Below are 26,463 nucleotides of genomic sequence, written 5' to 3'. Positions count from 1 at the left end.
TTTTCTTCCAAAGTTAGTCATTTCACATCAGCCAGAAAAAATTAGCTGTGGACTAAATTCTTCTTGCACTCTTGTAAAGCCAAACATCTACAATAATCCATCAACTTACCAGGTTCCACAGATCCTCTGATAGTTCCGATTACATTGTAAATCCTTGTGATTTTATTGATATTATAGACATGCATTCTAACCTTCCTAGAATTTCAAAGGGGACAAATTACTTCACATGGAGCATTATGTCTAACAGCTTTCTTCCACTGTTTTATTATAAGAAATCTCAAAAGTACAGAAAATTGTATGACAGGGCAATAACTTCCCAAATACCCACCACACAAACTCAAATAATTGTAATATTGTTGAGCCATTTGCAAGTAAGTTGCAGATATCATGACATCTTACTCCTGTGTACTGAAGCATCCACATTAAATTCAAATTTTAAAAACCAAACATCAATATTTTATATTTTTCCTCCCTCATAGCTCTATTGTCAATATTTAAAGTTCAAAATATTCTATTATTCTATTCTATTATTATTCAAAATATTCTAATATTAGGTTGTGCGTTAATTCTAAAATTTTTAAATACATGCTACACAATTACAAAAATAAGGGAGAGAGCCTATTATCTATTAAAGGTCAAAGAAGCCTAATTTTTTTAATATATATTTATTAATTTGGCTGCACCGGATCTTAGTGGTGGCATGTGAGATCTGATCAGGGGCTGGACCCGGGCCCCCTGCATTATGAGCTCAGAGTCTTAGCCACTGACCACCAAGGAAGTCTCCAGAGAAGCTTATTTTTAATTTATTTTATAGTAATATCAATTCCTGATATTCAGTTAACATTTTCCAAGATTATCAAAATGGTCCATCAGGATACTGTTAAAGAGCTGACTGAGTGCTGCCTACAAGGAACATGATAAACTCTGCTGTTAAATGGCAGTTTGAGAAACACCTGCTAGAATGTACAAGACGGCTATATGATGAAACTCTTCCAAGCCATCACTGTTGTTTCTGATCTGGGCCTGCCTTTTAAATATTCATTCATCAATTGTAATTAACCAAATGAGAATTCACAGGAAAGTATAATCAAGATAAAAAAATCATAAAAAAATGCCATTCACATTTTGTAAAGCCAAACTGACATGGGAAAATGTTGAGCCTCTTTATCAGAGGGGAACAAAAATTTTTAATCTATGGTAGGCTCATAGGAAGTGCATACGGAACCCCAGAACTTTCTACTTTTTAGTTCATTTTTGAATGCAAGAACTAACAAGTCAAATCCCGTATATTGTAAAGAGTAGATTCTGGTGTTTCTCCCCCTAAAAGTACATTGTGATTCTGAATGTGTATATAATTCATGAATAGTATTCAACTAAAAAGTGCCTTTAGGGGAAAACTAATCAATGGGAGTTGTTCTGCATTTTAAGACATTTGGTAAAAGATTTTATTTTTGCTTCTGAATGATAAAAATTAATAGCAAAAAGCAAAAGTATTCTTTAGCATGTTTCTAAATATATAAGCCTAAGATATATTAGTAAGAAACCCAATTTCACTGACATATGTAATTAAATGAAGAAAATAAAAGAATGCTGTAACAATGAGGAATGAGAGAAGACAAGCTATTTTAATCTAAACGGAAAATAAACTAGCTATCTGCTCAGATTCTCAAAGAAGCTCATCTACATCGTTAATCTCTATATTTTCCTAGTTTTTAGTATCACGGACTCCAGAAGTACCTGAATTACCTAGAGAGGTATTGCTATGGTTTCCAGGGGGTCAGCGAGAACGTTGTGGGCTCTGCAAATGAAGTTCCTGAAATTCTGGACAACTTGGGAGATTGACTTTGGGGCATCTCCTACTTCACCATCGACATAAATGATTTCCAGAGGAATTTGATCTTCAATTTGGGACTCTACGCTGAGGGAATTTGGCTGGCCAGGAATCTGAGTAAAAGTGACATCAGCCAGGGGTGCAGCCATACAGACACAAGGAACCCCTGTGCTGTATCTGAACTTTCCAAAACCTGAGCCTCCAATCTGGGACTGCCACAAGACCTGCCCTGGGGGCAATTTGACTCAGATGGGCCTTTTCCTTCCCTGCCTTGTAACAGGGAAGAACATGTCCTATTTTATTACAAGTTAATCACTAAAGGGATATTGCCTATAAGATTAAATGATACGCAATGGCCCATAATGTCCTGCTACCACTTCAAACTCATTACGTTCCAAATAAACTGAACTCAAGAATAGATTCCAGAGGGCAGGGGTTTTTGCCTGTTTTGTACACTGCTGAATCCCCAGTGCCCAGGTGGTGCCAGGGTACAGTAAATGCTCAAGAAATAACTGTGAAAGGAATGAATATCCTCCTATATAGGGAAAAACAGGAGAAATCTGAGAAAAAACTCAGCTCACATATCAGAGTTACTTCTGCCTATCAAAGTCTTTGTTTAAGACTATTTTAAAACTCTACAGAAACAGAATTTAACTTGTGGAAATCTGATAATACAAATAATTCATGTCCACTGAAATGAGCAATTTCTCTCATAAACTTTCCTTTCCTAATGTGGAAGAAATCAGTTTTTCAGCTATTAAGCATACTCACTTCAGCATTCCTAAGGAGCTCATTTTTTGTATCATCTTTGAATTCTCCTTTGAACCAGCTTTTAACTCCTTTCGGGTTCCCTTATTGCATTAAATAAAATTTTTATACAAATTCATTTTATATTTGTATGATAATTATGGTTTTACTTAAAAAAAATCATCCTTTATCATTTCTGGAAGTCCCACTGAGATGTACAATGGATTCTTCTTGGAGAGTCAAGAATGGGCAGCTTAAACCCAGACATATCTTCCTTGACTCTCAGATGTAAATTCCAAGCAGCAATAAAATTTTAACTTGGCTGAATCTCTGTATCTCCAACTTATTTTTTTCTACTGATTCTGTGTCCTGTTTATGTTTCTAGTTTGCTTACAGCAGATAAGTTACACCCCATTTGTGGTGGCAATGGTAAAGAATTTGGTTTCAGGTCTTATCATTTGGTAATCTTAAATTGATCAATACATTATTATTAAGATCTCTTAGATGAGAAATGACACAGAGTCTTGTTTTTAGCAATTATTTTTTAAAAAATTGTGTATTTGCCCATTTTGAGTTCAAATAGGGTTTTTTGCTCATGGTTGAAAGCTTTTTGATATCTTCACCAGGGAGATGTTCTGTTTCTGAGCTTACTCTTGAACTGTGACTGTAGCTATGTGTTTATTGATTTATCTGTGTTTGTATGTTTCTGTTTATAAATCAGAAAGGTTAATTTCTTTCATTGTATACCTCCAGAGCATATTAATAATTAGATAATAAAGTCTCTTATATTAAAAGATGTCCATTCTAATTGAGAGACAGAGATAAATAAGCACGTACATAAAAATATTTCTAACATTTCTATAAAATAAAACTGAACTCTTAATACTTTAAAGGGCTTCCCATGTGGTGCTAGTGGTAAAGAATCTGTCTGCCAATGTAGCAGATGCAAGAGACCCAGGTTCAATCCCTGTGTTGGGAAGATCCCCTGGAGAAGGAAATGATAGCTCACTCCAGTATTCTTGCCTGGAAAAATCCCATGGACAGAGGGCCTGGCAAGGTACAGTCCACGGGGTTGCAAAGAGTCAGACATGGCTGAACACTTGTCAGCAGCAGTAATTTAAAAGTTCTGAAATAAAACTCTTAACAGAAATTAAAAGACATTCTCAGAATACAATTTCATATTGTTAAGTAAATTTCTAGCAAACAAGACTGACTTAATAATTTTGTCTTAATACAGCTATATTTTCTCCAATTCATCAGTTTTTAAGTTTCCCTTCCTCTCTACCTTTCAAGCAAATCAGAGTACTTAAAGTTCTGATCATGCCATGATGTTCTACAACTCCAGATGAGCTGTTCTCTGCTACCGGCATTTCCTGCCTAATTTGACCCACTGGAAAATTTATTCTTTCTGTAAAATTAAGCTCAATGAAACATATTCTGTGATCACACCTCCTCAAAAGTGCTACAACGGTTGATAACAGTAATAACTAAAAAAAGTGTATAGAGCCTTATAGCAGTCACGTGCATACCCATTTTAACTTATTTAACCCCCACACACAGGAAGTGATCAGTAAAAGGCTGGAACCGTTCTCTCTTTTACTCCTTCCCTTAAGTTAAGCTAGTGCTTCATGTGCATAGCATTTTGACAACTATCTGAAGAGCTATTTAGAAACATTAGGTAAAGAGGGAAGTGAAGGGACTCCCCTGGTGGTCGAGTGGCTGAGATTCCATCTCCCAGTGCAGGGAGCCCCAGCTCAGCCCCCCATCAGGGAGGGTACCACCTGCTGCAGCCAAGACCTGGCAGAGCCAAACAAATACTTTCGAATAAAAAAAGGAGAGTTAAAATGTTAAACCTGTAACTCAAATGTAGCAATTTTTGAGATGTAATAAACAAATGTTGTGATAGCCCTGTTGGAAGAATTTAATACATCATTCCATAAGTAGTTCTGCTTAGTCACCCAGTCGTGTCCAACTCTTTGCAGGTCTCTTGGATTGGAGGCTGCCAGCCTCCTGTGTCCATGGGGTTTCCCAGACAAGAATACTGGAGTGGGTTGCCATTTCCTTCTCCAGGGGATCTTCCCGACCCAGGGATCGAACCCGGGTCTACTGCATTGTCATCTGAGCCATCAGGGAAGCTCTAAGTACTTCTAAATGATAATTATTCACTATGAAAAATGAGAAAAATAAGATAAGCAAAACAAAACTGGCAGAACACTTATCTTGACATTTTTCCATTAAATATGTAAACTTTTTCTAGGATACTAAAGTAACGTAAAACTACCTGAAAGAATCATGTCCTATAAAGCCAGGCCCAATGTTGTAACTCACGTTAAGACCTCCCTTCCAGCTCTCATCTGGTGAAGCAATTCCTCCCAAATAGCTGTCAAGAGAAAATGAAAATGACAGAAAAAAAGGCTGAGCACCACAATTTCTAAAAGAAATCACAAAGTAAGCTGACGAGGTTTTATTCAAACATTTAACAAATATATACTGAGGATTTACTAAGTGCTGGGAACTAAAATTTCCTTCCCTTGCAGAGCTTACAGCCTAGCGAGAGAATCATAACTGAGATACGTAAGTAAAATGTTTATATGCTAGTGGTTAAGAGCTAAGGAGAGGAATTCTGTGGCGGTCCTGAGGTTAGGAGTCAGCCTTTCACTGCCTGGGCCTGAGTTCAAGCCCTGGTCGAGGAACTAAGATTCCATGTGCTTCACAGCACAGCCTTCCACCAAAAAAAAGAGCTAAGGAAAAAACAACCAAAATAGTGAGGGGAAATGGGAAACATCAGTGCATCAGTCTTTCTGCTTCTTACTTTAATTATTTACATAGGGAAGCATTAGGTTCAAGAAATCCTAAACATATGAAATTAAGGAGAAGAAGAAATTAATTTCTAGAAAAGCTGCTGGTTACACAGTAGCCACTCAAAAAGCAATTACTGAATTGCATTACAAAAAATAGACATTAGGAAATCTGAAAAGGAACCAACAAGTTATACAATACAGTAATAGCAAACACTGACTGAATGTTTTTCATATGATATTTATATAATGATTTCATCTACTTATAATAACTCTATCAGGCAGAAACTAGTTCTGTCTTCATTTCAGAGAAGGAACCTGAATCAGAGAAAGATTTAATAACTGGTGTAAGTTTATACATCTAGTGAGTTGTGGGCATCACCACATTTTTGAAATGCAGGTCAAATACAAATACCTAAGATAACCTCACTGCTTGAAAAATCTCAAGTCAATATTTTTATCTTTGGACATAGTTTTTCCTTTTGGGACTTTGATTTGTAGCAAATACAGGAATGTTTTCTTATTATTTCCTAGTTATTAAACTGCTCTTTCCTTATGGAAAAAAAGATGTGTTCTATATTTCCTATTTCAGGAGTCAATTCTGATACAAGACTTCACTTTTAACATAAGTTTTAGAAGAGAAAATAGATGTTTAGTGTAATATATCTTATTCTCAAATGCAACTAGAAAACTATACCGTAATAGTATTTCTGCATCATTATATCCAATGGGATGTACGGGGATTTGGGGAATTCCCACTCCATCTTCAACATCAAGTCTGAAGGCATACTCTGCAGAAACCAATTGCATAAGAGGAAAACAGTTGAGGAATCTGAGCAAAGGGTATAAAGGAATTCTTGCTATTACTAATGCAGATTTGCTATATGTTTGATATTATATCCAAAATTTAAAGTTCCCCCAAAGTGACTGACTGTTTTATCCAATATGGGGCCTATTTAATTTGACAGTAAAAAATTAAATCATTTACATTTTAATGTAAAATAAATTACAGGGATTACAGATTCTCATATTTGCTTTGACAATTCATGTAATTCTCTTGAATTTTCCAAGAATATTTTATTTCCTTAGATATCCTGAATCCTTTTTAGAGAAGCTTCAGTTAACTAAATACCTGGAAAATGTGTCCCAGATTCTGAAACTAGAAAGAACTGTAAAAAAAGAACTGAAGGGAATGCAAAATGCTGGGCTGGATAAAGCACAAGCTGGAATCAAGATTGCCAGGAGAAATATCAATAACCTCAGATATGCAGATGATACCACCCTTATGGCAGAAATGAAGAGGAACTAAAGAGCCTCTTGATGAAAGTGAAAGAGGAGAGTGAAAAAATTGGCTTAAAGCTCAACATTCAGAAAACTAAGATCATGGCATTTGATCCCATCACTTCATGGCAAACAGATAGGGAAACAGTGGAAACAGTGACAGACTTTATTTTGGGGGGCTCCAAAATCACTGCAGATGATGACTGCAGCTATGAAATTAAAAGATGCTTGCTCCTTGGAAGAAAAACTATGACCAACCTAGACAGCATATTAAAAAGCAGAGACGTTACTTTGTCAACAAAGATCCATCTAGTCAAAGCTATGGTTCTTCTGGTAGTCATGTATGGATGGATGTGAGAGTTGGATTATAAAGAAAGCTGAGCACTGAAGAATTGATGCTTTCGAACTGTGGTGTTGGAGAAGTCTTGAGAGTCCCTTGGAGCAACCAGTCCATCCTAAAGGAAATCAGTCCTGAATATTCATTGGAAGGACTGATGCTGAAGCTGAATCTCCAATACTTTTACCACCTGATGCGAAGAACTGACTCACTGAAAAAGACCCTAATGCTGGGAAAGACTGAAGGCAGAAGGAGAAGGGGATGACAGAGGATGAGGTGGTTGGATGGCATCACCGACTTGACGGATATGAGTTTGAGTAAACTCCGGGATTGATGATGAATAGGGAAACCTGGTGTGCTACAGTCCATGGGGCCACAAAGAGTCAGACATATCTGAGTGACTGAACTAAGTGGTGTTGGGAATAAGTGAAAATTTCTTACTCAAATAATAACAATATACTCCTTAAAGGAAGATGAAAAGTATTGTCAGGCTTAAATTCTAATTGGGACTTGTGGTTTCACCCAAAACAGAGTTTTCTAGAGCATTAAAACTACTATCTTATAAAAAAGAGGGGTTTCAAACAAGTTACATCAGATTCCACTTTAAGAAACTGAAAAAATAAGAGCAAAGGAAGCAAAAATCAGCAGGAGAAAGGATATATCCTACTAAAGACCAGAACAGAAATGTTAGAAATAGAAAACAGACAAATGATAGAAATTATCAATGAAATCCAAAGCTGGTTCCCTGAGTGGATTAACAAAATTGATAAATCCCTTGCAAGACAAATCAAGAAAAAGAGATAGAAACCATCAATATCAGAAATAAAGAAGAGAATAGCACTCCAGTACCTGCAGAAAAGAAAGAGAGAGAAGAGAGGAAGAACATTACAAACAACTATGTGCCCATAAATTTAACAACTTAGATGAAATGGACAAAATTTTAAACTAGCAAATCTCACTCAAGATTAAATACGTAACCTAAACAGCCATATATCTACTGAAGAAATTTAATTTGCAGTTAAAAACATTCCTACCAACAAAATACCAGGCCCGTATCAATTCACTGAAGGATTCTACATCATGCCATATGTCACGCTCAGTCACTCAGTCACATCTGACTCTTTGCGACCTCATGGACTATAGCCCACCAGGCTTCTCTCTCCAGGGGATTCTCCAGGCAAGAATACTGGAGTGGGTTGCCATCTCCTCCTCCAGGGGATCTTCCTGACCCAGGAATCAAACCTGCATCTCTGGAGTCTCCTGCATTGGTAGGTGGACTCCTTACCACTGAGCCACATTTACAGAAAAAAATCAAACCCATTCTACACAAACACTTGCAGAAAAATGAAGAAGATGAAGTAATTTTTAATTCATTCCATGAAGTCAATGTTACCGCTACTAAAATGAGACAGAGATACTGCAAGAAAGTAAATTGATAGGACAATATCCGTTAGCATTAAAGACAGATTCTTAGCAAAATTTTTAGCACAAATTCAGTAATACACCAATATTGCATAGAGGAATACTACAATGAGGACTCCCTGGTGGTCCAATGGTTAAGAATCTGCCTGCCCGTGCAGCAGCGTGGGTTCGGTCCCTGGTCCAGGAAGGTCGCACATGCTGCAACTACACCCCTGAGCCACAGCTACTGAGCCTGGATGCCGAGGCTGCTAAACCTCATGTACCTAGTCTGCGCTCCGCGACGAGAAGCCACGGCAACGTGAAGCGTGTGCACTGCAACTTGAGAGTAGCCCCTGCTCACTGCAACTAGAGAAAGCCTGCACACAGCCATGAAGACTCAGCGTAGTCATAAATAATTAAAAGGAAAAAAAAGAATGTTCCATTAGAACATTGTTTCGGTTTAACACTCAAAAATCAATCTGGGGAATTTCCTGGTAGCCTAGTGATTAGGATTCTGTCTTTACAACCATGGCCTGCCTTCAATACCTTATTCGAGAACATCCAATAAGCTGCATGGGGTGCACCCCCCCACTCCAATCAATATGTATAATTGAAAAAAAAACATAGATAAGAACAATTTAAGATCATTTCATTAGGTACAGTAAAAGAATCTGACAAAATTCAGTACACATTGCTAGTCAAATGAGATAAATATACTAAGATAAAAATTTATAGCACTTTAAGATAGAAGTGAACTTCCTCAATCTGATAAAAAAAGAATCTATAAAAATCTGAAAAAAAAACAAACCTACAGCTAAGATCCTACTTAACAGAGAAAGACACGGGCAGAAACACGGCAAGGATATCTGCTCTAACAACGTTTTACAGCAATGTCCTAGAAGTACCAGATACTACAATAAGAAAAGAAAAAGAAAAGGCATCCAGAATAGAAACAAAGAAATAAAACTCTTTATGTGCATATGACATGATCACCTATGCAAAAGCTGATGGAATCCACAAAAACCTAGCAGAACTAATTACTGATGAGTTTACAGAATACAAGATCAATACACAAGATCAGTATGTTTCCTCTAGAAAAAACATTTCCATTTACTAACAATGGCCAACTGGAAACCGAAATTTAAAATGTAATTTAAAAAAGAATAACACTATGAAATTATTATGGATAAATGTGAAAAAGACACATGGTCTGTACAGTGAAACAACAAACGCGCTGAGAGAAAGTTACGGATACCCGAGTAAATCGAGAGCTGTTCCATGTTTATGGGTCAGAAGATCCCATATTTTAAAGTATCAATTTTCCCAAAACTGAGCTATAGGTTTAATTCAACCTCAATCAACCTTCCAGGAGACTTTCGGTAGAAATTGATAAGCCAGTTCTAAAATTCACATGGGAAGGAACCAGAATAGCTACCAAAACTTTGAAAAAGAATTTTAACTTGGAGACTTTCATATCAATTAGAATGTAAAGTTAAAAAGATCAACCATACTAAGCACTGACAAGGATACAGCAAATGGAACACTCACATACTGCTGCTAGAATGCAAAATAGTACAACCACTTTGGAAAACAATTTGAAAATCATATATCATGTTATGCAGCCATGCCATTTCTATTCATTTACTCAAGAGAGACAAAAGTATATATACATATAAAGACTTGCATACAACTGTTCATAGCAGTTTTATGTGTAATATCTCCAAAACTCAAAGCAATCTAAATTCCCAAGAATAAGTGAACAAATAAATAAACTGTAGAATATTCAATGGAATACCATTCAACAACCAGGACAAAAAGAACTGAAATATTGACACAGACATCAACATAGCTGAAGCTCAAAATAATTATACTAGACAGAAGGCAAAACAAAGATTCCTAGGGATTGGCAGGGAGGGAGGGGGGTTGAGAGGAAGGCATCACAAAAAGATGAGATAAAACTTTTTGGGGTAATGGACACATTCATTATCTTGATTGTGGATATGGTTACACAAATGTGAAAATCTTTTCTACTTCACATATTAAATCACACAAAAATCTCATTGGTATTTTCAAAAATAGAAATATGTGATCTATAGAAAAATAAAATCATTACACAGTTCAGAAACCCTAAGTTCTAGTTTGCTAAGAATAGTATTACTCTGGACATGTGTTCTTCAACCTCTACTAAAGGCAGAAGAGAACTGAACTGTCTACTCCTCCTCTTCACGTCCACACCTCATGGAAACTTAAAGCTGAAATAATAAAAGTGAAATTCTTTTATATTCCTAGCAGTAGCAATCCAAAATACAATTGTGCACAATTTTAATGTTATTCTATAGATGCTTACTTTTATGCCTTCTGTAAGGACAAGTAATATTTTTGCAAAAATGAGTGGGCCATAACAGGCTCATCTGTTACCTTTAGCTGGATAGCCTGGAGTGAGGGGGTCACCAGCACCATTCAGATTTAACACATTCCCTCTCTGGGCTGCAGTTCCAGGAAGGTTCCACCCTTTGGGATATGGCTGTACCCCAGGAGCAGAGTAGTCAGCTGGATCTGAGTACAAGATGATTCCCTTGGCTCCTGCCGACATGGCATTTTTAACCTTCAGGGGCAATAAGCAATCCATAATGTAGAAACAGCGAAAGGCTGACTTACCCATGTAAGATAAAACCAATTTAACAGCATAAGGAAACTTATAGACAGTTTTATTATCACACTGGTAACAATCAGCTCTTTTTGGCTTGAATTCGATTTCTGCCTAGGTAGTCTTAACAACTCACATTTATTCAACATAACTCCAAACAAGTTATTACCTTTTCTGTGAAGCATTCCTATTATTCCTAAAACTGCAAAATTAATGTCTCTCTTTTCTATACATCTTTTGTATTTTGTGCATGATTATATTACAAGATGGAGCAAACCACTGTAAAATAACTTTTAAACATCTTTCTTCTCTACTACTATTTTTGAGAACAAAGACCTTGTCTAACTCACTTTAACTATCTACCCCTTAGTGTTTGGGGTTTCCCAGGTGGTTCAGTGATAAAGAATCTGCCTGCAATGGAGGCAACGCAGGAGATGTGGGTTCTATTCCCGGGTCAGTAAGATCTCCTGGAGGAGAGCATGGCAACCCACTCCGCTATTCTTGCCTGGAAACTCCCATGGACAGAGAAGCTTGCTGGGCTACAGTCCATTGGATCCCAAAGAGTTGGACATGAGCATGCACACTCTCCAATGTTTAGAACACCACAGACTTCAGTTCAGTTCAGTCACTCAGTCGTGTTCAACTCTGTGACCTCATGAACCACAGCACGCCAGGCCTGCCTGTCCATCACCAACTCCCGGAGTCCACCCAAACCCATCCATTGAGTCAGTGATGCCATCCAACCATCTCATCCTGTCGTCCCCTTCTCCTCCTGCCCTCAGTCTTTCCCAACATCAGGGTCTTTTCAAATGAGTCAGCTCTTCACATCAGATGACCCAAGTACTGGAGCTTCAGCTTCAGCATCAGTCCTTCCAATGAACACCCAGGACTGATCTCCCTTAGAATGGACTGGTTGGATCTCCTTGCAGTCCAAGGGACTCTCAAGAGTCTTCTCCAACACCACAGTTCAAAAGCATCAATTCTTCAGTGCTCAGCTTCCTTCACTGAGAGTCCAACTCTCACATCCATACATGGCCACTGGAAAAACCAGAGCCTTGACTAGACGGACCTTTGTTGACAAAGTAATGTCTCTGCTTTTGAATATGCTATCTAGGTTGGTCATAACTTTCCTTTCAAGGAGTAAGTGTCTTTTAATTTCATGGCTGCAATCACCATCTGCAGTGATTTTGGAGCCCAGGAAAATAAAGTCAGCCAGTTTCCACTGTTTCTCCATCAATTTGCCTTGAAGTGATGGGACCGGACGCCATAATCTGAGTTTTTCGAAAGTTGAGCTTTAAGCCAACTTTTTCACTCTCCTCTTTCACTTTCATCAAGAGGCTCTTTAGTTCTTCTTCACTCTCTGCCATAAGGGTAGTGTCATCTGTATATCTGAGGTTATCGATATTTCTCCAGGCAATCTTGACTCCAGCTTGTGCTTCCTCCAGACCATAGACTTAAAGATGATGTAAATATCTGTGGAACTAAGAAAGCTAATTTAAAATTCTACATAGGTGAAGTCCTTCGTGGTCCAATGGTTAACACTCCATAATCTCACTGCAGAGAGCCCGGGGCAGAAGAGGAGAAGAGAAAGAAGAGAAGAAAATCTACCCAGAACTTAGTGTCTGAAACATCGCCCAGTGTTTTGTAAATGTTTCTAACAATTCAAACTGACCACAAATAGGAAAATGTATCCTGTAAGATACTGAATTCTTGATTACCATAAGTAGTATAATGAAAGAAAGATAACCATTAATCAGCTAAAACACTTCCCAGTATTCAGACAAAGATTAGAAAAAGCAAAATCTGATACAACTTTTTTGAAATACTAATTGATGATGCCCATCAGACTTTTGAAATTATGTACAACTGATCCTTGAACAATGTGGGGTTAATCCAAGAATAACTTAGGCTTGGTCCTCTGTAGTCTCCATTTGTCTGCATCTGTGGTTTCAACCAACCTCTGACCTTGTAGAAACTGTGTGAATGCATGCATAGTTGCCCATTCCTGTTCAGCTCTTTGTGACCCTATGTAGCCTGCCAAGCTCCTTTGTCCATGGGACTTCTTAGGCAAGAATACTGGAGCTGGTTGCCCTTTTCTACTCCAGGAGATCTTGACCCAGAGACTGAACCCATACCTCCTGTGTGTCTCCTGCATTAGCAGGCCGCTGTGCCACCTGGGAAGCCATGTAGTAATTGGTTTGACATGTAGCAATAGTAATAATACTATTATTAACTATTGAAAATATCCATGTACAAGTGGACTCACATAGTTCAAATCTATGTTGTCATAGATTTGAGTCAACTGTACACTGTGATTTAGCCATTCAGCTTCTAGGAGTGAATCTATATTACAAAAATCCTCACACAAATGTTCAAGTACATATGGACGAAGATGCTCACAATATAAATATTTGTAATGGTAACAAATTTAAGACAAGACAAGCAGAATGGTTAAATAAATTGCTTAATAATTCTGTGAAATATTGCATAGCCATCTAAAATGACGAGGGAGGAACTTCCCTGATGGTCCAGCGGCCAAGACTTGGAGCTCCCATGCAGGGAGCCCAGGCGTGATCCCTGGTCAGGGAACTAGATGCCACATGCTGCTCGTGAGAGCTCAAGCGCCGTGACTAGAGATCCCGTGTGCTGCAACGAAAACTCGGTACAGCCAAACAAATAAAGATTTTTTAAAAATGAGGTATTTACTTCATAAGCAGTTATAAGAAACTACTCAGTACCAGTAACTATCCTAAGTGCTTTCAAATGTAAGGTTGATAAATCCTACTGTGGATTCTAAGAGATTAATGTTATTATTAGCATTCCTATTTCACGTAAGAAGAAACACTGGCACCGAGAGGTTAAGTAACTTGCTCACAGTAAAAGATCTAGAGCACCAGGAACCCACACCAAACAAGAAGCCAGGTTACACAGATCTGGCAGCCTATGCTCTTAACCATTTGATTATATAACTCTCAATGTGCTGACCTCTGAGTTACTATTGAGTGAAAAAACAAATTCATACAATATGTAGTATCTGATGCCCTCTTTGTTTAAAAAAAAAAAAGAAATTACGTAAAATGAGTATATGAAGACATACATTCATATTTCACAAAATTAGGCCTGAAAAGATCTATTAAGAATTGATTATGTCTGGGCAATGAATGAATTGAGTAAAATATGGATTTTCATTTTTTACTTTATATAAAATTTCTTCATTTTAATAAAAAAAAAAAAACATAGCTTTGGTAGTAAAACTAAGAAGAATAATTTCCCTTTCCAGATAGGCGAGGTAGCAAAAACAACAACGACAAAAGACAAGCAAACAAATAAACCCCAGGATTTTTCTGTGCAACCATGAAAGTAACAAATTTATAAATATATACATGGCAGTGTTGGAAAAGGAAATGGCAACCCACTCCAGCATTCTTGCCTGGAGAATCCCATGGACAGAGGAGCCTGGCGGGCTCCAGTCCATGGGGTCACGAGAGTCAGATACTACTTAGTGACTCCACCAACCAATGGCAATTTTTGGAAACCATAATGCAAATAATGTAAATCATTTATATTTACTGGTTATATATTATTTTTCCCTTAGAAAAGCAAATAACAAAGTACTTTGTTTCCTCTGAAGATTTTCCCATATCTTGCAATAACAATCTTTCCAGTGCAGTTGATGTTCATCTCTCTTTCTAGTTTGAAAAAGTCTTCAGTACGAGCGTAGTTCACATATACAAGCTCCCCCTGTTGGAAATAAAAATAAAAACAAACAACAACAACAAAAATACAAAACACTGCTAAAGAGAAAACCAATGTAGAAGTGTGCTCCAAAATACTGCATCATAATAAAAAGTTATCTTTCTTGTCTTGGGCTTAATAAACTGACCCATGCTAATTCTGGAAAAGTCTTTTAAAATATTTCAATATCCTGAAAGTTAACAAAAAAAAGAAGAGACAATATGTAAGATATTTAAACAGTGTTTAAATGTTTGAAGAAATTACTACTGTACACTGAGCTATGGGAAATAGTATAAATAAAAGTAGCTACATTATTTCCAACCATGGTATTTATTTCCAACCACAGTATTAAGAACTTCTGTGGTATGATTTATCAATTCAGATCTACAAAGTCAGACAATGAACAAAGGAAAAACGTTTGAAAACTATCTACTGCCCTTACTGAATTGAGACATGTTCAGCAGTTTCTTAGTTATTTCAAAGAGTGGCATGTGCTTAACAGGGTCTGGTTCTCAAGTATTTATTTTTTTTTTCTTTTCTAAAAATTGTTTTTAGGGAGGTTATGTAGAGGATGGAATCCCAAAGTATAAATTAACATGTATGATCCACCTAATTTCCTTGGTTTTAGTCCTTTACATAAGTATTTTTATGTAAAGGCTTAAAGAACTGAGCGTCTTTTATTTTACCTCTGGCTCACCCGGGGGTGAAAAGGCATTGTAGGGTGGTACAATATTCTTAACATTCTCATATCCGTCTGGTGGTGGCTCAACGTATGATGTATTGAAAATCTAGCAAGAATTGAAACACATAAAGTTAGAAGCATTTCAGATTGCTATTAAATAATAATACATTTTGTGTGCAAAAGGCCTAAATAGATATTTCTTTAAAGAAGACATACAGATGGTGAACAGGCACATGAAAAGATGCTCAACATTGCTAACCATCAGAGGAATGCAGAACAAATGCTAGAAAAAGTGCAGAGAAAAAGGAACCCTCCTACACCGTTAGTGGGAGTGTAAATTGGTACAGCCACCATACAGAACAGTGTGATGGCGCCTTAAAAAACTAAAAACAGAGCTACTGTATGATCTAGCAATTCTACTCGTGGGCATGTATACAGAAAAGACAAAAACTTTAATTTGAAAAGGTATATGCATCCAAAGATTTGAAACAGCACTATTTACAATAGCTGAGACATGGAAACAAGCCACATGCCCACTAACAGACAACTGGTTTCATAAGATTTGGTTTACATATACAATGGAATATTACTCAGCTATAAAAGAGTATTGAATACTGCCATTTGCAAGCAAGAGGGGTAGACCTAGAGAATATCATACTAAACGAAGTACGTCAGAGACACAAATACATCACTTTTATTTGGAATATAAAAAATAACACGGATCCATCTATACACAAAGAGAAAGGTTTACAGACATAGAAAACAACTTATGATTACTAAAGAAGAAAGGGATGTGCTCTGTTCAGTCGTGTCCAACTCTTTGCAACCCCATGGACTGTAGCCCGCCAAGCTCCTCTGTCCATGGGATTCTCCAGATAAGAACACTCGAGTGGGTTGCCAGGCCCTGCTCCAGGGAATCTTCCCAACCCGGGGATCAAAGCCAGGTCTCCCACGTTGCAAGCAGATTCTTTATCATCTGAGCCACCAGAGAAGCACTGGGGGAAGGAATAAAATAGGAGTAAAGGATTCACAATTCCCAGGTGGCTCAAGGGGTAAAGAACCTACCTGCCAATGCAAGAGACACGGGCAGGAGACACAGGTTTGATCCCTGGGTTGGGAAGATCCCCTTAGAATGAAATGGCGACCTACTCCCGTATTCTGGGGCTTCCCAGGTGGTGCTAGTGGTGAAGAACCTGCCTGCCAAGGCAGGAGACATAAGAGACTCGGGTTCGATCCCTGGGTTGGGAAGATCCCCTGAAGGAGGAAATGGCAACCCACTCCAGTACTCTTGCCTGGAGAATCCCATGGCCAGAGTATCCTGCCAGGGTATGATCCATAGGGTCAAAAAGAGTCGGACACGGCTGAACCAACTTAGCACGCACTATAGGATTAACAGATACACTAACAGATACATTAACAGATATTAACAGATACATTAAGTAGGGAAGCAACGAAGGTTTACTGTGTAACACAGGGAACAATATTCAATAACTTATAATAATCTATAATGGGAAATAATCTGAAAAAAATTTACATAAAATGGAATCACTTTGCTGTACACCTAAACTAATACAATATTATAAATCGGTCACCTCAATTCCATGTTCATCCGTGACTGATATGTAGCTGGCATCTGTCTCATTAGGGTAAGACAGGAGAACGTCATAGTGCACCAACTCGGCTGAATCCAGTCCAAATTTCTTCCACTGACTCTGGATTTTCTTGGCAAGCAATAAATTTTGTTCCGTTCCTGCCAGATGAGGTAACTTTGTAAACGAACTGAAATGAAAATAAAATTAAAGTGGGATTCAAAGACTATATTCAGAAAATGTGCTAGGAACTCTTCTAGATGCATAACTCATATTTTACACAAGTATCATTTCTATAATCAAGATATAAAAGACACAGCTAGGGATTTCTAGATATGCCAGTTTTTAAATATTTGTGTGTAACTACAGTTTTTACATTGTGCTTGCAGGAAACATGCTATGCACAGGCCTGTACTATAATTTACTGGGCTTCTTTGAAAAATAAGAATGACTTTCTCATCACCCCCAGGTGAAGGGCTGGGAGCAGTAAAAAGTACATCATGGAAAGACATCTTGAAAACAAGATGCTGAAGTACTGATGTGACTAATGGGAAACCAGTAGTGACCAGAGCCTTGAGGGGGTTTCTGAGAAAGGGTGTCACTAGCTGAAGGGCTAAACAGAAGCATGAAAGGCCTGAAGGTTTGACATCTGAGATTGTAAAGAACAGATATCTCTAGGGCCCAAACAAGGAAGGAGAAGTTAATAATAAAAGGCATGCAAGGATTAGGATCTGGGCTTTTGCCTGTGAATGGCATCAGTCCCCTGGTCCCCCACTTCATTTCTGAGTCTTCTTTTTCCTTTATTCTTCTATGGCTCCGCTCCTTTGGTTGGTTCACTGTTGGGCTGGTCCTGACAGTGCTCCTCAGAAAAGAACACATCCCGAGCAGGGACTCGGGGACGAGAAAACACGATGCAAGGACGGCACATCCCCACGCCACCGGTGCTAACTTCTTGCTGCTTATCAGGAAGTGAAGATGTTCTCAAACAAAGATCATCATGTTTGCCAGACACAGTCGGGCAGCCGTGCTAGCATGCACTTGTGGCGCTGTTTTCACCTGACTGTATACAGTTGTTTATTTATCCCATTGAAGTTCAAGTCCATGCAGCTTTATGTTTGTATTTCCAAAGGCTCAGTACTTGCCTGTTATCCAGGAATCACATAATTCAGATTTACTGAACTGAGTTTGGGGAATGATCTCTTTATTCTGAGTCTAAATGATTCGCAACAGTTAAGTAACTTCACATACAGTTTCAAATGAAATTCGCTTTGCTTGAGGTAAATATTTTAAAAGTTTCCCAAACCCCCTCCCTCTGTAAGTAGGGCAATTATACTTCTACACACTGGTGTTTTAGTCAATCATAGAACAACCAAAAAAGACAGAGTAGAGCAAAATCAGTACTTACTGAAAACTTACTATATGCCAGTAACCTGATGAGGTATTTCACATGGGCTTTCTGATTTAATCCTGATCACCCTTCTTCCATTGTCCCCATTTTGCAAATGAGGAAATGGAGAGCAGTTAAATAAGTTGCTTATAATTTAGTAGGGCTTCCCTCGTAGCTCAGTCAGTAAAGAATCTGCCTGCAATGCAGGAGACCTGGGTTTGATTCCTGGGTTTGATTTAATTGAGGAATTAAATCATTCATCTGATCATACTGATCAACTGCTTAAAATCCTTCTATGGTTCCTTATATTCTGCATTATAAAGTTCACATTGGACATAGCATTTGGACCCTTTTTTTCATTGATCCACTTTCCAGCTTCATTTCTCACCACTCACCTTATAAACTTCTTTACTCTTATCCTTTAATATGCTAATTGGTCTCCTAAAATCATCACCCTTTTTAGCCTTTGCACAAGATCTCCTCTTAGACAAAAGTATCATCCTACTTACGTAAACATCCCTGTACACCACTCCTAGTCATTTACCTTCCCTGCCTGTAAGCTATTAACCATTTATTACGATACTTCGATCATTTTCTTTTCTGTGAAGCTTTCCACGTCTATTATCATTTAATTAAAGCTGCAAGTTACTGATATTTAATACCATACAATATTTGTGGGGGGAAAAAAAGTATCAGGACTTCCCTTATGGTCCAGTGATTAAGAATCCACCTTCCCACACATGCACTTCGACTTAAAGCATTCCTGATAGGAAGCCTCAAGGGGCCAAGCCAGTTGCTGACAATCCAAAACAAAGGTCTTGAATACAGAGACCCATGAAGGGAAAGCCAAGAAAAAAAAAAAAAGAATCCGCCTTGCAATGCAGGGAATGCCGGTTTGATCCCTGGTCAGGGAACTAAGAGCCCATGTTTCACAGGGCAACTAAGCCCACACGCCACAACTAGAGAAGCCCCCGTGCTGCAAAAGAGCCTGTGGGCTGTAACTGAGACCCGATGCAATCAAGCAAAATAAACTAATTTTTTTTAAAAAGTATTAATGTGTTTGCAGACAGAAGCTTTTGCATAAGAAAACCACTGGGGCTGGGGATATTTAAAATTCTACTACATATAATTCATTATTATTTTATTTCCTTTAGTGAATAAATAATATTCTTACAGCTGGGGAGGGGGGTAAGGTAAGTATATTCCCTTCATTTAAGGTGAAGGATTAATCATTAAGGTTTGCCTCTCACCTTTTCAGCAACCCGCTGAAACGAAAGAAGTGCAAAAAAAAAAGTATCAAGGAATAACTTTACTGAATTTCTCCTTATGGTCCCAAGACGGGCACTGCAGCTCCACACATCATATATTCATGCTACAATGTTCAGGAGAAGTTATTTCCTCTTTTGTGTTCCTTTCAACAGAGGAAAACTTTGTAGTGGATCTCAACTAAATTTTTCTCCTATTTTATCAGACATATTACGGTCATGTGCATGCGTGTATGTGCTTGCTCAGTCGTGTCCTACTCTTTGCGAGCCAGTGGGCTGCAGCCCAGCAGGTTCCTCTGACCATGGAGTTTTCCAGGCAAGAATACTGGAGTGGGTTGCCATTTCCTCCTCCAGAGGCTCTTCCTGACCCAGAGACTGAACCGCTTCTCTTGTGTCTCCTGCATTGGCAGGTGGATCTCCTCAGGAAACTGTAGTACATCCCTAGGGCTTTCCTGTTTGCTCAGATAGTAAAGAATCCACCCACAATGCAGGAGACCTGGGTTCGATCCCTGGGTTGGGAAGTTCCCCAGGGGAAGGAAATGGCAACCCACTCCAGTATTCTTGCTTGGCGAATTTAATGGACAAAGGAGCCTGGCAGGGACTGAACCACAGTCCATGAGGTCACAAAGAGTTGGACACGACTGAGCAACTAACACACACAGTACATCCCTACAATGAATGAAGAGATTAAAAGACTCTTTCTAATTTGCTCACAAATTCAATGCAATTTTAATCAAAGTTCCAGCAGGCATTTTTTTTCTTTGGTAGGAATTAAGAAGTTGATTTTAAAATTTATTTGGAAATGCAAATAAAATAGTCAAAGCAATTTTTAAAAAGCAAAATATGTAGGATCAACCCTATCTTATTTTCAACTTACTATTAAGCTATACCAAACAAGACAACATGGTACTGAGATTGATCAAGAGAAGAAAATATTTTGCTGACAAAGGTCCATATAAGTCCAAGCTGTGGTTTTTGCAGTCATGTGAGAGTTGGACCATAAAGAAGGCTGAGCAGTGAAGAATTGATGCTTTCGGACCATGGTGCTGGAGAAGACTCTCGAGAGCCCCTTGGACAGCAAGACCAAAACAAAATCTTAAAGGAAATCAACCCTGAATATCCACTGGAAGGACTGATGCTAAAGCTGAAGCTCCAATATTCTGGTCACCTAATGCAAAGAGCCAACTCATTGGAAAAGACCCTGATGCTGGAAAAGATTGAAGGCAGGAGGAGAAGTCAGTGACAGAGGATAAGATGGTTGGATGGCATCACTGACTCAATGGACACAAGTCTGAGCAAACTCCAGGAGATAGTGAAGGACAGGGAAGCATGGTGGGCTGCAGTACATGGGGTTGCAAAGAGTCGGACATGACTGAGCGACACAACGACAGAAGAAAATATAATATCCAAAAACAGGCCATTATGGTCAAGTGATTTTAGTCAAAGATATCAAAGCTATTCAAATGGGAAAGGGAAGTTTTTTAAACAAATCTTATAGAAATAATTACATATTTGTATTTAGAAAATCATCAACTCATATCATACTGCACATAAAAATTACCTTGAAGTGGACCACTGACCTAAATGTGCAAGCTACAATCATAAAACTTCAAAAATAATCTTCACAACTTCTCATAGGCTAAATTAGATAGAACACAAAAGTATGAACTATAAGACAAAAATTGTTCAACTGGACTTTATCAAAATTTAAAATCCCTGCCCCATATAAACTCCACTGAGAAAATAAAAAAGGCCAACCATAGGACAGAAGAAAATACTCACATGTCTGACAAAAGAATGTATAAAGAACTTTTACACTCAATAACAAAACAAAATAATTTTTAAATGAAAAAAAAAAAAACCAAACATTGAACAGGGACCATATAAAAGATATGCAGATGTCCAATAAGCACACAAGAAGATGCTTAATATCACCAACCATCAAGAAAATATAAATTAAAACCACAATGAGATACTGCTACATGCATGCGTGCCAAGTCACTTCAGTCATGTCCAACTCTTTGCAACCCCATGGACTGTAGCCTGCCAGGCTCCTTTGTCCATGGGATTTTCCAGGCAAGAATTCTGGAGTGGGTTGCTATGCCCTCCTATAGGGATCTTCCAGATCCAGGGATAGAACATATATCTCTCATGTCTCACACACATTCAGGCGAGTTCTTTACTAGTGCCATCTGAGAAGCCCGACACTAATACACACCTACTAAAATGGTTAAAATGAAACAACCAATATTACTAAGGTAGGAATATAAAATGATATACCACTTTTGAAATCTGTCATTTTCTTAAAAAGTTAAACATATGCTTATCACCCAACACAGCCATTCCAAGAGAAATGAAAACATACATAAACACATGTTCATTCCAACTTTGTTCACCATGATCAAAAACCAGAAATAACCCAATACCCATCAACTACATATTGGGGTCTATCTATAAAATCTATTCATTGGAAGGGCTGATGCTGACACTCCAATATTTTGGTCACCTGATGCAAAGAATTAATTCATTGGGAAAGACCCTGATGCTGGGAAAGATTGAAGGCAGGAGGAGAAGGGGACGACAGAGGATGAGATGGTTGAATGGCATTTCCAACTCAACAGACATGAGTTTGAACAAGCTCCGGGAATTGGAAATGGACAGGGAGGCCTGGTGTGCTGCAGTCCATGGGATGGAAAGAGTCGTACAAGATTGAGTGACTGAACTGAACTGATCCATACAACAGAATAACACTCAGCAATAAAAAGCAATGTACTCCACAGATATAATCAACAACCTGGCTGAATTCCAAAATCATACATGATGCTGAGTGAAAGACACAAAAAAGCACATACTGTATGATTCTATTTATATAAAATATTAGAAGATAAAAAGGAATCCATAGTAAGAGAGTGAAGGAGGAATAACCGCAAAGCCTTGATATAATTTTTCTGTCTCTTGATTGAGGAGGTTGGCTGAGTATATTATGCATATGTCATTACTCTCAAATTGTAAACTTTATATGGATGCAGTATATTTTATGAAAATTCAGTTCAGCTCAGTTCAGTTGCTCAGTCGTGTCTGACTCTTTACGACCCCATGGACCACAGCACGCCAGGCCTCCCTGTCCATCACCAATTCCCAGAGTTTAGCCAACCTCATGTCCACTGAGTGGGTGATGCCATCCAACCATCTCATCCTCTGTCGTCCCCTTCTCCTCCTGCCCTCAATCTTTCCCAGCATCAGGGTCTTTTCAAATGAGTCAGCTCTTTGCATCAGGTGGCCAAAGTATTGGAGTTTCAGCGTCAACATCAGTCCCTCCAATGAACACTCAGGTCTGATCTGTTTTAGGATGGACTGGTTGGATCTCCTTGCAGTCCAAGGGACTCTCAAGAGTCCTCTCCAACACCACAGTTCAAAGGCATCAATTCTTTGGCGCTCAGCTTTCTTTATAGTCCAACTCTCACATCCATACATGACTACTGGAAAAATCATAGCCTTGACTAGATGGACCTTTGTTGGCCAAGTAATGTCTCTGCTTTTTAATACGCTGTCTAGGTTGGTTGTAACTTTCCTTCCAAGCAGTAAGTGTCTTTTAATTTCATGGCTGCAATCACCACCTGCAGAGATTTTGGAGCCCCCCCCAAAATAAAGTCAGCCACTGTTTCCCCATCGATTTGCCTTGAAGAGATGGGACTGGATGCCATGATCTGAGTTTTTTGAATGTTGAGCTTTAAGCCAACTTTTTCACTCTCCTCTTTCATCAAGAGGCTCTGTAGTTCTTCTTCACTTTCTGCCATAAAAGTGATGTTATCTGCATATATGAGGTTATTGATATTTCTCCAGGCAATCTTGATTCCAGCTTGTGCTTCCTCCAGCCCAGCATTTCTCATGATGTGCTCTGCATATAAGTTAAATAAGCAGGGTGACAGCACTGGCCTGAGGTCAGGACACCTGTCTGGTTTGAGTTCCAGTTCTGGCCCTGCTGGCTGGGGGCTTCCCCAGAATTTCTCCAGGTTATCAAAGGACTAGTGCTTTCGCCAGTTTGGAAACTATGAAAGGTCTGATGCTGCACAGATTCTTTTTTTATATATTATTTATTTATTTATTTTTGATTGCTCTGGGTCTTCGTTGCTGCGCGTGGGCTTTCGTGTTGCAAAGCACAGTCTCTAGGCTCACCGGCTTCAGATACAGATCAAGAGGGGTAGGTCTTTGGAGCACCTTTAATTTTCCAGAATGTTTGTTAACTTCAGCCTAACACATGGTGCAGGCGCCACCTAGTGGTGAAAAGGGCTGTGGCAGTTGGAGAGATGCTCAGCTATTAGGATTTCCCCAGGTGTAGGAGGCAAAGGTGAGGCTGTATGCAGGTGACCCCACCTTTTGGCCAGGATGACAAGTCTCTGAATACAGCTATAAGAGGCATGGGGAGAAATATGCCCCTTGGTTCTGCCAGTATACACTGTGTGACCTTGGCCCAGTACCTTTCCCTCTCTGGGTCTCAGCTTCCTCATCTGCAACCTGAGGGAGTTGAATGAATGTGGGGACTATGGATCTGTGGTGGGGGATTCTGTGAAGTCCCTGAAATTTAAAGAAAAATTTGTATGTATGTGTGAAAAAAAAAAAAGCAGGGTGACAATATACAGCCTTGACACACTCCTTTTCCTATTTGGAACCAGTTTGTTGTTTCATGTCCAGTTCTAACTGTTGCTTCCTAACCTGAATACAGGTTTCTCAAGAGGCAGGTCAGATGGTCTGGTATTCCAGTCTCTTGAAGAATTTTCCACAGTTTATTGTGATCCACACAGTCAAAGGCTTTGGCATAGTCAATAAAGCAGAAATAGATGTTTTTCTGGAACTCCCTTGCTTTTTCGATGATCCAGCGGATGTTGGCAATTTGACCTCTGATTTCTCTGCCTTTTCTAAAGCTAGCTTGAACATCTGGAAGTTCACAATTCATGTATTGCTGAAGCCTGGCTTGGAGAATTTTGAGCATTCCTTTACTAGTGTGTGAGATGAGTACAATTGTCTGGTAGTTTGAGCATTCTTTGGCAATGCTTTTCTTTGGGATTGGGTTGAAAACTGACCTTTTCCAGTCCTGTGGCCACTGCTGAGTTTTCCAAATAGTACAGCACTTTCAGAGCATCATCTTTTAGTAGGTGAACTAGCTCAACTGGAATTCCATCACCTCCACTAGCTTTGTTCGTAGTGATGCTTCCTAAGGCCCACCTGACTTCACATTCCAGGATGTCTGGCTCTAGGTGAGTGATCACACCATCGTGATTATCTGGGTCGTGAAGATCTTTACTGTATAGTTCTTCTGTGTATTCTTGCCATCTCTTCTTAATATCTTCTGCTTCTGTTAGGTTCATACCATTTCTGTCCTTTATTGAGCCCATCTTTGCACGAAATGTTCCCTTGGTATCTCTAATTTTCTTATACCTCAATAAAACTGTTTTTGTTTGTTTGTTTGTTTTTAGTGAAATAAATGTCACAATAGCTGCCTTCAAGCACTTCATAATCACTCTCCTGAATGTCATTCTTTCTCTTGCTAAGACACTGGGGGGTTTGCACTGATCCTTTTGCTTTCATTCTGTCCTCTTTATGTTCCTTAAGTTTGTAGATGGGACAAAGGTTTAATTTGTGGTGAACAGAATCTGAAACTTTAATCTCTTTCTCTCTAAATCAAAGTTTACCACCATCTGAGTCTTCCTGATAGAATGTGACATTTAAATAAATTCCCTGATTAAACTCAGGCCTGGGGAACAGAGAGTAACCTTCAGCCGCCGTCCAAAGTACATGAAGTTGGAACATCTCTTAATAAAGAAACCAAAGACTTTTTCTGCACATGAAGTTAGGGAAGAAAGACTTTGCAACATTCAAATAGATTTTACTCTTAAGAGTTGTATAAACGGACATTTAAACTATCAGGAATTAATATGATATTATATCATTTCACACAAAGAAGGTTACCCACATGAATATAATCAGTTTTCAAACAGTTCTCACTCTGCATTGTTTCAAAATTCTTATTTTTAAGATCAATTATTTAAAACAAACTTACCGAAGAAATGATTTTATATTATCAGCTTTCATCTCAGATATCAGTTTCCACCTTAGATTCTGGTGACTGTCTGCTGAAGTGCCCAGATCTTTGAGAGGCTTACTAAGCCAACCTGTGGCGGGGGGAGGGGGGAGCAGATACATAGACACATGCATATTACATACACAATAAGTGCTTTTGACTTTTATAAAAACTAAAAGTCCCCCCACCCAACACAAAGAGCCCTCAGCAGAGAAACAGATCATGGGGAGCATTAGAAAAAATTCAAACTTAAATGCAGAAAATCTTCAAATTCCGCTTTGTAATTCTGAGTTGGTTAAAGGAGTTTTAGATGAGAGAGAATCTTGTCATTTCCCCGTGTTATGTATTAGAACACGGGCCTCTGTTTCTCGTTCGCCCACCGAGGTCTGCTTCACAGCGCAGCGGCTGACACACGGGGAGGATTTCCCAGAGATTTTTGCAATAAATGATCACAGAAAGGCAGTTGTAAGTTTCGACTCTTGGAAACGGAATAAACTCCTTGACCCCTGCGAATAATGGCAACTCTAAAGTTTCTTTACAACAGTACCCTGACTGAGTGAAAGGCGCTCAGTCGTGTCCGACTCTTTGCGACCCCGTAGACTGTATAGGCCATGGCATTCTCCAGGCCAGAATCCTGGAGTGGGTAGCCGTTCCCTTCTCCAAGGGATCTTCCCAACTCAGGGA

The 26,463-nt window shown here is 38.7% G+C and overlaps 1 protein-coding gene across 3 annotated transcripts in view; it reads right to left on the bottom strand.

The window, feature by feature from the left end:
- The window catches only part of NAALAD2 (N-acetylated alpha-linked acidic dipeptidase 2), a 49,319-nt gene that overhangs the window by 22,363 nt on the left and 493 nt on the right, over positions 1-26,463 (bottom strand). For all 3 annotated transcript variants that reach the window (XM_061120534.1, XM_061120543.1, XM_061120551.1), the window contains exons 2-9: positions 25,759-25,870; positions 17,052-17,238; positions 15,464-15,565; positions 14,658-14,783; positions 10,814-11,000; positions 6,074-6,167; positions 4,860-4,958; positions 110-195 (exon numbers count right to left, since the gene is read on the bottom strand). In XM_061120534.1, the coding sequence (XP_060976517.1) occupies positions 110-195; positions 4,860-4,958; positions 6,074-6,167; positions 10,814-11,000; positions 14,658-14,783; positions 15,464-15,565; positions 17,052-17,238; positions 25,759-25,870 (993 nt within the window). The remainder of the gene's footprint in view (positions 1-109; positions 196-4,859; positions 4,959-6,073; positions 6,168-10,813; positions 11,001-14,657; positions 14,784-15,463; positions 15,566-17,051; positions 17,239-25,758; positions 25,871-26,463) is intronic.

This window comes from Dama dama, chromosome 2 (assembly GCF_033118175.1).
Source record: "Dama dama isolate Ldn47 chromosome 2, ASM3311817v1, whole genome shotgun sequence".
Classification (NCBI taxonomy): Eukaryota; Metazoa; Chordata; class Mammalia; order Artiodactyla; family Cervidae; genus Dama; species Dama dama.
This window is presented reverse-complemented; position numbering and strand designations above follow the sequence as displayed.